This window comes from Perna viridis, chromosome 9, assembly GCF_037379345.1.
Source record: "Perna viridis isolate PV_CMFRI_1.1 ecotype Kerala chromosome 9, ASM3737934v1, whole genome shotgun sequence".
Lineage (NCBI taxonomy): Eukaryota > Metazoa > Mollusca > Bivalvia > Mytilida > Mytilidae > Perna > Perna viridis.
This window is the reverse complement of record NC_142453.1, coordinates 33,999,110-34,016,675: the sequence shown is the minus strand read 5'-3', so window position 1 is coordinate 34,016,675 and position 17,566 is coordinate 33,999,110. Positions and strand designations below refer to the sequence as shown.

General features: G+C 34.2%; 1 protein-coding gene across 18 annotated transcripts in view; it reads left to right on the top strand.

Moving 5' to 3' along the window:
- Positions 1–611: 611 nt before the first annotated feature.
- The window catches only part of LOC148607925 (uncharacterized), a 44,622-nt gene continuing 27,667 nt past the window's right edge, over positions 612–17,566 (top strand). For 5 of the 18 annotated variants that reach the window (XM_088546263.1, XM_088546270.1, XM_088546267.1 and 2 more), the window contains exons 1-3: positions 612–813; positions 2,828–2,891; positions 4,167–5,184. In XM_088546263.1, coding sequence (XP_088402389.1) covers positions 4,399–5,184 — 786 coding nt within the window. In that variant the 5' untranslated portion in view covers positions 612–813; positions 2,828–2,891; positions 4,167–4,398. Of the gene's footprint in view, positions 814–2,827; positions 2,892–4,166; positions 5,185–13,337; positions 14,822–17,566 lie in introns of those variants that run through there. The other 13 variants (XM_088546277.1, XM_088546275.1, XM_088546271.1 and 10 more) reach the window with 5 other exon arrangements.

The following is a 17,566-nucleotide window of genomic DNA, read 5'->3' as shown; positions in this document are numbered from 1 at the left end:
TGTAAACCAGATTGCAAAACATAAACAATAAATGTTTATAAATATGATTACTAATTTTCTTAATATTCCTTTTGATCTTTTTAACAACAATTTGCGAAAATGTTGGAATTAACAAGTGTCATTTACACAATACCCTGTTAACTACGTATATTTTTCTATAGCTCTAATTACCACCCATTGCTATGTCAGGTCAAGTGTAATTAGTTGGTTAGACAAAATTTGTATTGCTCCTTCTAAATACTTGTTTAATTTTCAATTTACTACTTTCAACTAAAATTACCACTAATTTCTAATACGCATTGGCCTTTGCAAAACAACACTTGGATACGTCATCATCACCAATTCTTTATTTTGTCTAGATTGAGATTACAAATACACACACACAAATATATAACTCAGTGTGAGAACAGTACAATAAAAATGTTATTGTTCCTTAGTATTGTACATGACGAAAAATCGTTTCACTCCAAAAAATCCTTTTCATGCACGCCTCTTGTGTCGACCAGTAACTTAGAGACCAACGATCCATTTCTATACTTTCCGTTAGATCCAATAGGAACAACTGTTGTTTTCTTCCATATTTAAATTTGAAAACAAAAGAAAATCAAATTTAAATCGGAAATGGCACTTTTAAAATCCTATATTTTAAACTAAATGGGTTTGGGACACATCGTTTTATTCATGACAAAAGACACTTGTGAGATACTGAACGTAAAGTGTAAATATTTCTTCGGGAAAGTTTTATCGAATTTGAAACTTTTTATCAGTGTAGTGTGAAGAAAACGAAACATATTAGGACTTTTCCTTTATAAGGTGAGTACATAAGAACGTTTTCCTACATTTTAAACTGCTTTCATTTTTTTTTTTGTTACTAGAAATGTACTTCTCTACTATGATTTGCAGCAATATACACACATTTCCATTTTACTAGTTATCGGACCGCTGTCTAGTCTGTCAATCCCCGCGGTAATTTCTGGTCAGTGCTAGTTTGTTCCTTAGTCTGCGAGTCCCCGCGGTAAGTTCAAGTCATTGTAGAACCGTTCCACAGTCTGTCCGTTCCTGCGGTAAATACTGGTCATTGTAAGTTCGTTCTAAAATTGATTAGTCTTCTCATGAACGGACTTTGTAACTCATGCTGATGTTAACCAGACTTTTTATAAAACCTGTCGCATATATATACATTTTGGATCTTCCGAAACTTCGACGACGACCAGCACCATAATATTGGCAACCGATATGGTATATTCATCTTCACTATGAGGAACAATTCATTCAGTTTTTCGTTGAATATACTCTTTCGCAAACATGTACATACAGAAGATGATAAAGTAAAGTCCAAGAGTGTGTGTAGAAGAATAATCAGGGGAACCAAGATTCAAGTGGAAATAAGGATAAAGACTAGACACGGAAAACAGACACACTCAACAAAGAACATGGAATAACCAAAATAACCAAAAATAAAACACAAAGATACAAAAGTAAATGAGTAAATGTTCGGGCACTCCACAAAAAAAAAAAACAAAACAAAACAAAACAGAAACAAAACAAACAAACAAACAAACAAACAAACAAACAAACTGGGAGCATGGACCAGGGGTACCGGTAGGATAAGCGTCCTCTTTTTTTTTTAAATCCGAACCCCTTGGCAAATTCGGATCACTTCGTGATTCTCACCGGTGATCCTGTCAAGAGATATTTTTTGCTCTGGATCCGCCACTGACCATTTCGTCGCATGCATCTTGCCGTCATTGTGCAATGCATGATCATGTTGACGTTTTTTTTTTTATTTAGAAAACCAGATCATAAATCCATTTCGATGCATCTAGTCCGTGTTTCGGGATCTATATGATTTTAAATCTTTTTGAGTTCGGAATTTTCGGTTGTCTGTGGGTTATCTTCTTGTTTCCGTTTTCCTTGCCTTGTTTTTTTTGTCTCTTGATTTTCGCATTGCTGTAATTCATATTAACCTAGATAAGGACCAGGACTTTTCTATCCTTTAAAGTGGCGCCACTGTGTATGCTACCCGAGTCTAACTTTATTTAGTAATGATGTAACATATACTCACAGCCTTTCATAGTTTGAAGTAATGTTCTGCCTGACTGTAACACTGGTATTGGCAGGGTTTCCCGTTGTCGTAGTCTAAACCAGAAGACAACCGGAAGAAGTTGCATTTTTGTTTCATTTCTTACTCCACTTATGATAAATATTCAGTACATGTATTAATTTTTAATGTTTCACTTCGATCGTTGTCCGTCAAATTTTCCTTTGAATTCTAGTTTTTTGAGTTATGCTATGCAGCAGGGTTTTAATTAAATAATTCAATTTCAGTCGTTAATTTAATACATGTATATATCTTAATAGGTTTCGTCCTTTTTTAGATTTAAGTGAATGGCAAATTGTCTCGTTACGCGATTATTGTCTACACAAAATAATTCATACATCAGCGGACAAATTATTCTTTACAGATCGTAGATAGAGATATTTAAGAAAGAAACTTTCTTATACAATTTTGACAATTATTTATCTATTGTAGAAATGTCAATATTCTTTGCTAAATCTGTGGCAGATAAGCCTGCTATAGATTTCCGATCAAAAATCATCGTTTTTTCGTTGATTATCTAACTATAGCTTTCCATTGTATAGAACATGATTTCATGGCCACTGTTTTAAATACTGCCTATTGTGTATCTTAGGGATTATACGCCTCAAGTATGATCTTTGTATATCATTATACATATTTATAAATATTGTTACTTTTAAAAATCAACACTCTGTACGAAAGTGACTTTTTATGGTTGGATAAACGGCATTTATTGTTTATTTATAGATTTTTTGGATATTATCAAAATTTACTTGGAGCGAAAGGCGGATCGAGTTTTAGATCTATGAAGGTAAGAAGAATACACCTTTTATGCTTTTTTTAGGGAATAAATGTATATAGTTATATGTATGTTGTAAGGTGTTATTGAATTCTTGCGAGAACATTTTGATGAACAATATTGATTGACATCCAGCTAAGATGAATTATTTTAAATCATTTAAAAAATAATTTGATTCTTCCACATGTGTGTCTAATTAGAAAACCATAATTAAATTTCATATTAGAAAAAAAATTACCCAACCACTAAAATTACAGAGACATATGTACAATTGACTTTTGTTTAGTGAATAATACTATTTATTGCTGACATTCTATTTGATGTCAACCCCGATGTCAATCGTTTCTCGTGTCATTGATTAGTCGAATTACCATACATACAGTGGCGCATACAGGGGATTTCGGGGGATGGAACCCCCTTTATAGAATTTGTTGTTAATTTCGTGTAAAATTCTGGCAAAAATTTACAAACAACAGGCTAGAACCGCTTATTTTACGGAACACCTTAACAAAAATCTCTGAATCCGTCCACTGATATTGTATTCAAGATGTAGATTCAACTGGATTCTCATCCGCATCATAAATTTTGTATTATACGGAAGTAGCTTAACACTCTAGCTGAAAATGGAAAAAAATATATATATACATGTAAAACATAAGACAGGACTTGTTTAAAATGCCAATTGCTTTAAAGTCTTCCATATCCATTCATGGAAATAAGTTTAAACTATTCAATGCCACATTTAGTAAACATATACCACTTTGAATACTAGTATTTAGACACTTGTATAAAAGAGAAATTTTTATCGCCTCCACTTATCATGGAGTGTCAACTTGTTCAAAGCCTTTTATGACCTTCAAAGGCAAAAAAGTTTATTACAGAAAATACAGCGAAGGAATGAAGCACATACGTGAAATGGGTGATTTATACCAAACACAAATTTATTTGGGATTATTTTGTTTAAATAACGAATTATTGGAATTACCACTCTTAAACTTTTCATGGTGATAGTGCGAATCCATATTTGTTTATACCCTACATGGAATGAAATAAATGGAGCGGTGCACTCTACTGCTCTCTAAGATATTTGTCGGTTTTTGTAATTACGAATTGCCGTACTCGAGTAGGCCTGGTCTCTAGGTAAAGTGGAATGGAAGTATTTCATAAAATTTTCTCTATACTCATTAAACATTGTCACTAATGTTTACAATAAAATGGTAAATTATTTGCAAATATAAGTATTATTAAATGGACGCATGAAACTAACATGTCGATTGATCATTTCAGAATTACAAGGAACTGTCTACCCTGCTTCGTTAAGTAAATATGGACAGAAGACCCACAAAATCTTACTTGAAAGGATTAATGTTGTACCGAGTATTTATATGTCTATAGAATTTAATCCGTTTGACAGATGAACAGAGCTTGACAATACCTACTTGTTTTGGTAAAGAGATAATTGGGAACATACAAATTTCTAAAAAACATACACAAAAACGGAGTTATAAGATTTTGCGTGATGGAATCTAGAAGGATTGGCTCTGCTCTAGGAAGTTCGAAATCCATTGGTCCTTTACGACGGAGTGAGAGCTCACTTGCCAGAATATTGCCAAACATGTCGGAAATTCTGTCTAAAGAGGATAGGAATCAATTACGACGAGTAAAAGCAAAAAGACAAAAATTTCGACCAAACCAGACTGTATCGATTGATGAGTCACCGATGATGATAATACCAAAAGCTCGAATACGAAACGATTTCAATCAGTTGAGCAGACGATCTACGAATGTCGTAGCTGCTGATGACACTTCCGGTTTACATATATCGACTATCCCCGGTCCAACTATTGTAACCAAATCATTCTCGAGATCTTCGTTACGAAATCATCATCACAGTAGTCGGAGCGACATCGACAGTGGCTTCGGGTCGATGAAACGTAGTGTGACGTTTGATGAAATTAGCGTCGGGAGATCGTCGCTTAAATCATTTGACGATATTGATGCCATGTCAGACGATGACGCTTGTGAAAATAAGGAAAATTTAAATTATGAACCTTATCCTGAAGGAAGATACAATGGAATGCCTGAATATGTGGACACTTACAGTGACAATACTTACATTGTTCCTAAAGTGCCAAGAGTGAAACGTCCAAAAACGGTTCCCGCTTTGGAAAATCCGGACACTGAGGAGAATCACGAAGCTAACTGTCCAATATGTAGTGGATTTTATAACCAAAATGATCGAATCAAGAAATACTTCGGTGGAGTTGATCAGTTCTTCAAGTGGTTCTGGTCAAGATGGGGGAAGGTAAGTGACCAGTATGCTACGATTCATGGGCTACATAAACAATTCTTGTACAACGTCGCGTACTTTGTGTGGAGATTTTTTATAGACTCTTGTACTAAAAATATCATTTTTATAAAGGATATCTTTGGATTCAAGTTCATCGGGCCTTCATGTGAATCTCTCTAATTGTTTTAACAAAAAAAATTATGTAATTATTCGTGCGCTCTATCAGAATATGTGAAATATGGATAATATCAAGCATTTCAGGGTTTCATTGCCGTTCACTGAAGACCAATGGGTGGCCTTGGGCTAACATTTTCATCGCGGTGGGATTGTCTCTTTGACATATACACCGTACCTATTCTCGTTGTATTTAATTCGTCACTTTTTATATTCATAAGCAATGCACTTAAACAGTGTAATTTTAATTAGCTATTTTGTATGTTCCTTAATTTGGTTGTTCAGAATAATAATATTTTTGTTAACAACTGAAACTCCTAATACTTAAAACAATTGATTCAAGACCAAAACCACAATAAGGAAAGTAATGAATATCCCTTCACTTCAACGTAAGCACCAAGTCAGAAAATAGCTTGCCAGACAACCTCTAGCAATGCTGGAATAAATAATGAAGACAAAAAGAAAAGACCTAACATCAACAGTCAAGAACTACGCGAAATGATAAGATTTAAAAATCTGACTTTTTTTACTGTAAACGGGTAGTTTATAATTGAGTGTCGCTCGAGACATCGTCACTAAATTCCAAGCGCTCAAAATGTATTGCTTATAATAGTGTTGGGGTATTGTAGAAATTCATATTGTGTCATTCGGGGTCTAATTTTGTAGAGATATGGGTAACATCTTTTCATAGGAAAATCCTACACTATCATGATAAGCAGATATAATTCACATATATATGATGAAATGTTTGGGTAGGACTTGGTGGTGCGATGACTTGATGTGTTGGATTTTTGTAAAAATTATTAGGGAACTCGAAAATCCCTTTTTTGTTCAATAGTGACTTAAAACGAAACGAGTCATCAAATTGGGTAGTAACAGTGTGAACAGGTATATTCTACTGAACAGAAAATATTTAATAAATTCTCAATGGATTTAACATTCTAAAACATGTCCATTTGTGTCTTCATATTTGCATATAAATTGAGGTTTTGGTGACAAAGTGACTTATTCATTACCAATAAGAGCTAAACATCAGGTTAAGCAAAACAAAATATGACTGTTTCCCGCTACCCTTCCTACCCTATTTTTATGCCTACCCTAAACATTGTATGGCCATTTTGACTCAAGCACCGTGTAGATTGTTTCCCCAATTAAAACGTTTTTGAAAAATAAATAATTTTCCTACCAACCTACCCTACTTTTTTTTCTTGCTGGTAGCAGGAAACAATGCTTTTTTATTTTTTTGCCGTACCTATTTACAGATACCATTCATTTATATGGACTAAATCGATGAAAATCGATGATTCATAAATCCTTTATGACAGACATATGTTTAAAAAGTGACTACGATGAAAACAAATGTTTAGTTTATATTTCTTCAGACAAATTAATTCAAGAATTTCACTTGTCTTTGAAAAAAGAACTTAATCAGTATTCTGTATGATTTTACTTGATTTTGTGTTTAGATTTTTACTTTGATGGTGAAAACGTTTCGCCCAAATCTTATTTTTATGTTTAAAAAAATATACTACATGTATATATAGAGTAACTGAAAAAAAATGGGAAACAATTTAAGCGCAAAAAACAAAATGCATTTGCTGATGTTCAATACTTGCAATTTGTCTTTCCTTTGAAGTGCAGTGCAATAAAAGCAGACCTATTATTTAAACAACAAAGAACTTCGTGTATACGAAATCTCGATGTCCTGTATTTGTTGATATACTTCTATTATGTAACCATGCCCATTGGAACAGTTTTGTACCATAATTAAACATGTCAACCCATTCCATGTTCACTTGAAATCAATAGTGATTTTAACACTAGAAAACAAAACGTAATTCCTAGTGTAAGGCTTTGGTTCGTTACTGCTAATTTAATATTTATCTTTTGGATCTAAATTGTTCATAGGTCACTTCACATGTACAAGTAAGGTATGCGACACGGTCGTCAAAACTTTTGATTTAGTTCGGTAGTCAATAATAGAGACATTCCTTATTCGAGTCCACTTACGTATATGCAATATTCAGGGTTCGTCAGTCCGTCCACCCTTCAATAAGTCCAACGATAACTTATAAATGTTTTTAAATATTTCAATAAGTTTAATAGCATCTTCGAAAACGAATCTCTCCGTAATGTCCTTTCTAAAGGTCTCATGCATCATGAACCACGCTCCATAAATTGGAACTATAACTTTGAAGTTCTTACGGATCCCGTGGAGGACTACGCAAGAAAATGGATACAACGAGAACAAGAAGGCATTGATTCTCTGTCAGAGTGGGTACAAGACGTGGGGTGTATAATTTTGAAGCGTATAAAAGTTTTAAGTAGGACAAAGAGTTTCAATACTTACATCAGTTTTCTAAGACCACGATGTATTAAAAGCATTGTCTAATATACATGAAAAATATGTTGTCGTACCAGCAGACAAAGCTCAGAAAGAACATTGTTTTTGTCTGCAAAGCGCATTACATCCAATGCTTATTACGTGGAAACAATAGCAGTAATAATACCTATACTGCTACAACACTCTCCAAAGACGAGATAGTCGTAAACCATAAATCTGTGCTGTCCTCTTTTGGTCTCTCTACCAAAGACGATGGCTGTGATCTACCGTCTATGTACTTGATTCCTTAACTCCACACGAATCCATACAAACAACGCTACATAGCTGGATCTGCACTGTACCACCAATCCTCTTTCAAACAATTTACTCTATACTCCCAGCTGTCAAAGAGGGTCTCCAGTCCTACTACGACACTTGTTACTCCCGTAGTGGTATTAATTCAATGTGGATTCTCAAAAATTCGAAAAAATCTTCTGGAATCGTCAGTTGAAAATTATTATTAGAATACAATATCATCAAAACCTATGATTTATCAACTCTTTATACTTCTTTCCCCCATACACAGTTAAAATCCCGACTCAAGAACATTATACATCGTTGTTACTCCAAAAAAGACAGTAAACCTAGATACAAATATGCAGTTCTTGGTAGATATTCCTCGTACTTTGTAAAAACATAATTCCAAATCATCTTCCAAATATTCCGAAGATGATGTTTTCAAAATGCTCGAATTTTTTATCGACAACATATTTGTCCAGTTTGGTGGACGCGTTTTTTAACAAACGGTCGGCATTCAAATGGAAAGAAAATGTGCTCCTATACTTGCTGACCTATCACTTCATTCTTATGAGGCACACTTTTTAGCTGAGCTTGCCGCAACTATGCAGACTTTTTGTATCGGGCTAAACTTCTTATAAGACTTCTGAAACAGGGTTATGTTGCTACAGGATTGAAGTCATCACTTAAGAAGAATTTTTTGTTCTTTGTTGTGTATGTCTTTCCCATGTCTGGGCTTTTCCCCTGGATTACGTTCTTTTGAATCTCGCTAGAATCTTGGTTCCCTTGATTACTTTTTCAAACTCTCTGTCTCGGATGGCTTTTCATTTTTTGCACTATCTAAATACCAAAAAGGGTAACCAGGGCATGGGAAAGCATCAGCCCAGCATTAATGTTACAAGTACATAGATTATAGTATACAATTGACCTTTGTCGCAGATTGGGACTGGTACTGTGTGTATGTTTTGTTGTTGTTGTCTAACACAGGATTTACACTTCGCTGCTTCAAATGTATTTCTATCATATATTGTTGTGTAAAATGAAGATTGACTTTGTTTTCCAATATTTTGTATTTATTTACCAGAAATCACATTGATTACTGTCTTTGTCTCCGATTTAAATCATGTACATTGTATATTTAGAGTATTACTTTGACAGATTGATGCAAGTTTAGAACCTCGAAAATTGATGTGTCATGAAACCTACTATTTTGAAATATATAGGAACCATTTAAGTGGTTGAAGTCAGACTATTAAAAATGCATAAATTATTTTGAATTTAAATCCAGCAGTTTGAAAATGTAAAAAAAAACCAAATTATCGCGTCATTCTTTATATATTTTCTCTCTGTCCGGAGCACGTTTGTCGTCATTTTTATATAGTTATTATTTACTCAATTTGGATTTATTGCAATTACGACGTCAAATATTCTATCGAGGTTTTGATATTAATCTGAAACATTATCATAAAATCTGAAATCTTTCGTGTTTCAAAATCACTAGTCCGAACAGAAAGTTCTTGGTGAATTCCTCAAAGCACTTTAATGACTTTTGATAGAATCATTAAAGTTTTATAACGAAGAAAACTGGGCGGTTCTCCGTACTATCGGTATGTTTGGATCGTTTGGAAATGTTTTTTTTTATAGTTTATTTGATTTACTTCATGAGAAATTGTATCAAGTTTACGACAAAGAATAGTATCTACATAATTACAAAGACATTTAAAGACATTAACAGCCTGTTGCACTACAATTTCTTTTAATCAGGTTTTCCCCATGATAGATCAATTTAACTGAATTTTGATTGAAACCTGACCGATTTGTTACCAACAAATGTATATTAACACTTAAAATCACTTCTCACGATCGCATTACAATCTCGTCCGTAGCAATCATGCATCATTCAAGACAACCGCCCTGTATTAACAGCAAATTTTGGCAAACATAGTTGATAGCTCTACAAAATCGAGATAAATATAATGTACTAGCAAATATCTGACAGAAAACTTTGATCAGGCACATCTTGAGTTTACATGTTTCTTGAAGTTAGATATTCCGACTGATTTGGCTTGGGTTATTTGTATCAACCTTTTTGAAACAATTTTAAATACAAAAATACCGTTCCTGCTGATAAACAATCATATCCTGATATATTACTCTTAATGACTGGAAACACCATATGCTGTGCATATATAAAGACAGTCTTGTAAGTGTGCTGAAAAAAATCTGCCTGGCATTTAAATGTTTTCTTCCAACGGTTTTCTAATTATACAAAATAATGTTTTCATAATCAGTGGAAATACATCTATTCACGAAACTGAAAAATATTTGCAATGAATAACAAATCTTACTCATCATTGACCAAACACGAATTACAATTTTGTAATCACAGTTTCGTCCCTTAGTACAAAGTTATCTGGATTTTGTAATACCTGCTTATATAGCCGTTGACGAATCGTGCACTGTGTTTTTCTTGGTTCCTTTAAATATTTATATTGACGAAGATAAACACTGGTACTTATTAAATGTGTACTCCAAAGAATTTGAGTGCAATATATAATACTTGTGTTACTAATAAGTTGGTTTGTTCGATTTCATATTACTGTACAATCTGGTTTCGAATAGATATACCAAAATGAATTTGATATACATACATGGTAGTCATTTGAATTCGGGGAATGGAGGGATGGGTGGGCGTATGACATAATGTTGTAGTATCAGTTATCAACTTTCCCTTCGACTGAAAAAACGTTAATCATTGTATTTTTAAAGCAAAGTCAAGTGTTGAGTGTGATTTCATCGAGCTAATAAATAGAAATGATTCGAGAAGACATGTAGGTATATGTGGTGTGTATTGTGTCTATCGAACCACGATGTAACCGTAAAAGTCACTAACATACCTATAATGTAGGTATGAACGTCTGATATCTTGATAAAAATGTGTCCACAAACACACACGCTCACACACAAATGCGAACGACGAATTATTGTCTTTTGCATTTTATACACAACTGTTTTAGACGCATTACTCCATCCTTTGAAAATCATTTTGAGAGACACACTTGCTTTGTTTTAGAAATTGCCGTTTTGCTGAATCGGCAGATAATGTAACAAAACACCTTGTTGGTAGTTCACGATCCATAACATCCTTTAATACTTAAGATATATTATCGATCTGTTCACGATCAATATTCTCCGCTTAACAGTATGACGGAGATGTTGTATTTACTGTTGTATACCTTGGTAAAAGAAGCGGCATTTGAAGGACAGTGATTATTATTATTGGGTAAAGATATATACTATGATGTTATTAAACTTGTCACATCAGAGAAGACGCTGGATTTGATCATAAGATAAATGTAAATAAATTTGGAGTGTTTAAATATTTACTTTCATAATTTTATTGCCCACTGTTTGTATAATGATAAACATTTCGTCGGTTACAGATTTATGATAAAGACCTTATAATGTTGTGGTATGTGTCATGTTCTCATTGTTATTGTCATTCTGTTTTCGTTGAATTTGTTGGAACCTCGGTAACATGCGAGTAATTTTTATGGCGCCTTTTCCTGTCCCTTTTTGTCTTTTGTGTGTTTGTAATAATTGTTGTTTTTTTTATCAATTGATGGAGTTTTAAATTTTCCAAATTGCCGTTTAGTGTAGGTCCTCTGTTGAAGACTCGTCGCTGCTCTCAGTAGATGGCCTGTCAGTGCCCCGTATAGGAGGCCTGTATTTTCTTTATCAAACGGAGGCCTGTCGGTGCCTTCTGTTGAGGGCATGTTATTGTCCTGTGAAGGAGGGTTGTAGCTTCTCCCCCATCTGGAAGCCTGTTGGTGTCCTATGTTGAGGGCCTGTCGGTGACCCATGTTGATGGCATGTAATTGCCCTGTTTAGGAGTCTGGTAGTTTCCTTCTCAGCTGGAGGCATGTCGGTTTCCGCAGTTGAAGGCGTGTTATTGTCCTGTGTAGGAGGCCTGTCGGTGGCCTCAGTTGATGGCAAGTCATTGTCCTGTGTAGGAGTCATGTAATTTCCCTCTCAGTTGGAAGCCTGTCGTTGCCTTCTGCTGAAGGCATGTAGTTGCCCACTAGTGAAGCCATGTCGTTGACTCCTGTTGAAGCAATATCGTTGCCCTCTGTTGGAGAAATGTCATTTGCCTATGTTGGGGCCTGTCATTGCATTCTTGCAGTATTTTAGACTGTAGATTATCCGTGGTGTTTGTCGGTGTCACGTATATGAATTTTCAAGAATACGCGTGTTTCACTATCACCTTTTATTGAGGAGAGTTTTCGGTTGTAATGTATCCAAGTTGATAAACATAGTTTCTGTGTCCGATTTGATCGATTTACTTCTTTGCATTTCTTTATTTTGTTTTGTTATTCCCGCCCTTTATCTCTTGAATTCCAAGCTTTAGATGCTTCTTAAATCATGGTTACACTTGAATGCACTTTTAGACTCCGTCGTTGGTTTGAAGCTACTAGTTAGAGAAAATGGAAACCCTCTGTTAATTTTTATGCCTTGCCCTCTGGTCGCTCGCAGTCGTTGATGTACGTATATACATTTTTTAACGTCGCATAATTCCTTGTAAGAGATGAAATTTGGAGTTTTACAGAAATTTTAGATTTTCTACACTTCGAACTCAAAATGTTCTTCGGTTACATTTGTATATGTGGTTATATCTCGGTAATTTCCAACTTCTCTTTTCTTTAATTGCGTGTTGTAGTAATGTATATGAAAATAGCAGGAAAGCGAGGATCAGATAAAAGGCTTTTAATTAGAATTGATTGCAAAAGTCGTTGACATTCTGTTCTATTTTTGATGGTCTGATTTTCGTGAGAAGGTATCAAGCATCCCATTGTAAGATCTGATAAAGCAACGGAAGCGGCGTCATTTCTACATTCAATACATAAATACTTCAGTTAAAATGGGATGCATATTCTTCTCTATAATGTTATTTTCAGGTACAATTAATACTCTTCCAAAAATTAGTAGGTTGGGTTCTATCAGGATTTCAATTTAAATTTAAAATTAGTTCCGAAACTTGTCAATTTTCTGGAACGTGTCAAAATAATTTTTATAATTACCGAGTACTAGAATTAACATAATCGGACAATAAAATTCATATTATTATTAGGTATCAGCTTTCTACGCCTTTACATGTTTCTTTTAAATATACGAAAATATGAAATTAAATCTTATAGAAATTGTTTTCTTTAAGTCTTTTTCTGATCGATATTGTAACCAAGAACTTCTCTCTCTTTATTTTTACCTGAGAGGTATGATTTAACATAATTACTTTTATTGATCTCGTCCTATTTACTCAGACTGATTGTGATAAACTTGGAAAAAAATATTTGTTTTTTGGATCAAAAGTCTTCAGATTGCTTGTAATCTCGTAATTTAAGGTTCAAATTTGACATTTTTTGTATGTTCCAGAAAGCGGGATGCCAAGGTTCTAGTTAACTCTAAATCTTGATATGAATCAATAGTGTTTAAATTGAAATGAATTAAAATATAAAATTCCGATATCGAGTAATTTTGTTTGGATACCTGGTAAAATCTGACTTAAGGAGATTAAAGTTTGTCTAATATTGGGATTATCTTCTGATTGCGTTCGATAATCCACTTGTGCATTTATGATTGGAAATCTACCCATACCCCTAACGTTGGACGTATCAGTAAACAAAGTTGTAGATCTAATGCCAAGATTCCATTCCGAAATGGAACTAATATATTGATACGGATTTTTTGCCATTGTGATGTGAACGCCTAATTGACTACAGTTTTGTTGTGTTATGTATCTTTGTAAATAACTTATCTGATATAGATGAAAATTTCTACACCATTGCTCCCGTTCAAATGGATGTTTGTGACGGAATATTTAGTGGATCGTATTTCGATTGATACATTTTAAAACCCATTAAAACCATTGACTGGGGAATATATTTTGATTACCTTGTACGGACCACGCATATTGTTAAATTCTAGTTTGTGATACACATGGTTTCTGTGTACAAAGTGACATGAAACGCTAGGTGTGTCTTGTTTTAGTGTAATTGACTTCAGAAACGGATTTAATCGAAAGTTTGTGTGCCGACGAATAAAATTATGAGAAAATAGTTCTTGTCTTATCAGTGAAAAGTCAAAATGGTGTTTGAAGACTACCACGAAGGACTAGCATGGATTGCTGACGGATATAAACATAAATTATTTGCAAATGAGAGTAGAAAATGTACAGAGGTTTTACCTCAAGATGACTCATTTGCATTGCTCCCTAGCGAAAAAACGGATACATATGCTGAGGTTCGACTGAAACCACCGTCGCCTTTGGAAAGACACGTTCGGAAAGCACGGACTACCAGACCAGGAACGGCACCGCCACGATTCAACACCAAATCCCAAGAAAGACCATGGAGCAGCAAGAGTTCACGATCATACCTATCGACCGACTCGCAATCCCCTCGGGTTCCGACTCAGCCGAGGATTCGAAGTGCGGGGTCGGCCGCTGAGCGACACAGATCTGTTGCTAAGATGAGATCGAGCTTTACACTCGTGAACAAATTATATGAGGACGCCAGTCGACGACAGAATATCAACCTTCATCCGGCTAGCCCTGCCCCGGACTACCGTTATTTCGATAGACATTCCCGATGCTTCGACTATAACCACATGCATGATATTCTGTTGCACGACCGACCTCAGACAGCGTGTGATCAAGAACCATGTTCACTTCATTCTCGCCCGGTTTCGTCGATGTCGAATTATTCGAAGGTGTCGTCGACCTATACAGAGGAGCAAATAGATACAATGAAACAACCCAAACGGTATATAAACTACCATCGCCCAAGAACAGCCCCAACATATGTAAGTTTGGTTTATATATCATTCTATTTATTTTGAATAATGTTTTTACTGGTTATCAGTTTCAACATAAGAAGACCAACATGTTTTTATTGCTAAAGGAACTCCTTATCCTTTACATTATTCTATTCTCAACATTGTAGACCATAAGATATTTCTATTTTAATTATTTTTCACCATTAGTATATTTTCATTCTCCGTACCTCGTTCGACAGATGACTTTCATGGTATTAGCACTTTCCTACTAGCGACTCTTAAAATGTTGAAGATTTGATGCATCTCGTCGGGATTTGCACATTGCCATAATTTTGTAAAAAAAGTCCGGCAAGTCACAGCAAAGACGATCGCATTTCAGCATGTGAAGACTTTTCCAATTCTTGATTTGCTCTACTCAGCCGCCAGCTTTAAACAATTCTTTATGTATTATTATGCAAATTGTAATGAAACTTGCATGGAGATATGACTTCAGTTATTGAGTAAGTTAATTTTAAACAGTGAACTGCAGCACGATGGAGCAGATTATTCGAGATAAAGTCCTCGTGTTATGATATAATGATCATCATTTTGATTATTAATATCAATGAACAAGCTATGTGCATAGAAACCTTTTTGTATTTTGACCAGTATGAAGAAAATTTGAAGCAGTTAAAATCATGCGGATGCGTTTTTTTTTTTTCATTTTATAATTTATGACATGCATGCATCTCTTATCATCAAAACATACCGATTGACACAGGAGGGGATAACTGTAGTTACATAGATTGGTATGGAGGGTTTACAACATTTACCAAGTTTCCAGGTTGTCGACAGACACAAAGGTATAGGGTTTGTAGTAATTGTATGATTATATTCTAGTTGAGTACACGGGATATCACAACAAAAATGGACTAGGTCAAATTTTTACCATAAAATATTCATAGATCGAGTTGAACCTGTAAACATGTTTCTTAAAATTTATGTATTGTCAATAACATACATGAATGTAAGCGAATTTGATATGGATAAATACGAATTGAATATATAAGACATGTGGGCAGCCCATACGCTATATATACATGACTTTTTGTTTACATGTACATATACATATAAATATTTTGAGATCCCACCCTTTCCCGTGTCTCCCAATCTGTAATAAACTGTTCCCAACCCTCGTACATCTAAAACGGGGAAAACTGTTTGTTTTCAATAAAAGATAAATTTTTATTAGATTATTATCTTTTATTGAAGATGTATACAATATGCTTGGGAAAACGAGAAACTGAAGCTTTCCATGCCGAGACTTCATTGACCAATACACGTATGATCATTTGTTATGATTTATAAACTGTAAAAGGAATATACTAATCTTTTAAATGTAGACATTTATGATACGTTTTTTTTCACATTTGTGTAAGATATACGGTCAATTATTTGGTCATTGCTCTTTTACGTTTTAAATCTTTGTGTGATTTATGTTTATTGCGACAATCTGTGAACTATGCAAACTAATCTTGTAACAGTTATTTGAAATTAAAGAATTACTCGTCAAACAAAGCATATTTGATGTTTTTTTTTCTATATTTGCCAAGTTAACGGATTACAGCATACAATTTGCATTGACGTAATGTAACAAACGCGTTTTTTTTCAATAAAAAGAACAAAAACTTGCAATAAACTTTCTCTCAACCACTGCCATTACAATAGTCTAATAAAGCACAGTGTTATTCAGGTACAATAGGCTTCAACTAGACTGACAGTTAGATATTTAATATGATATAATTTGGTTCTATTGTGCATTTCATGTCACTGACATATCGATGGATTTAATACCAAATTAATGTCATTGTGTCGAGGCTAGAAACAACGTCGTTTTTATAACGAGAAGCGTTGAACATATTTGGTACGATTAAATATATTACGATGTATTATTGGGTTTTATGAAATCTTATTAGCTATTGCATAAGTTATATATACATTATATTTAAATATTCTGTAGAATTACTAATCCAACGCCCTGATGCCTAATTAATCAAATCCCGGGTTTGAGAATATTCTCACGTGGATGACTTTGACAGCTTGGAGAAGTTTAATTAGACCAGAGTCTTGCGGTTACTCTAGTATATAAATATAAAAGAAAATGTTGCGAAAAATGCCATTGAGTGTTAAACTTATTTGCAACTTGAATGGGGTTGCTTTTTCCGGATACAATTAAAACTCGCTTTACAATATCTGTGTTCAGAGTCGTTTTATATACTCTAAATAAACAAGTTGTACACTTGTCTAAGCGCACAATTTTTTCTTATATTTTTGAAAAGCAGCTATGACGACTAATTTTATGGCCTTATTACCCGAAAAGCTATCATGCAACAGCCGGACAAAATTGTTTCCTTTCTAATCTCTCTTTTGCCATTGCAGAGTTCTTGATTCACGTTGTTCATTTGTTAAACCTATCAAATTGCGGCAACCATACAGATCTGATATTTTTGTAAATCTTTTAATTACATGCAAAATATTTATCGCCAAGACGTTTTACATTAGCGTCCAGTTCGATTAAATTGTTAGCATGGTTTAATTCTCTCTCCTTCATAGACACCTCGATTTAAAGCATCTATGTATACCAGCTCTAGGCATGGTACACCGGTACCGGTGCTTCCACTTTACTGAGCCGACGATCATCGCCTGTCATTGTATATATTAATTAGCCGTTATTGAAGTAATTATAGTAAATTGAATTAAATGATTACTCAATGACGTATTTGGGTATAATAG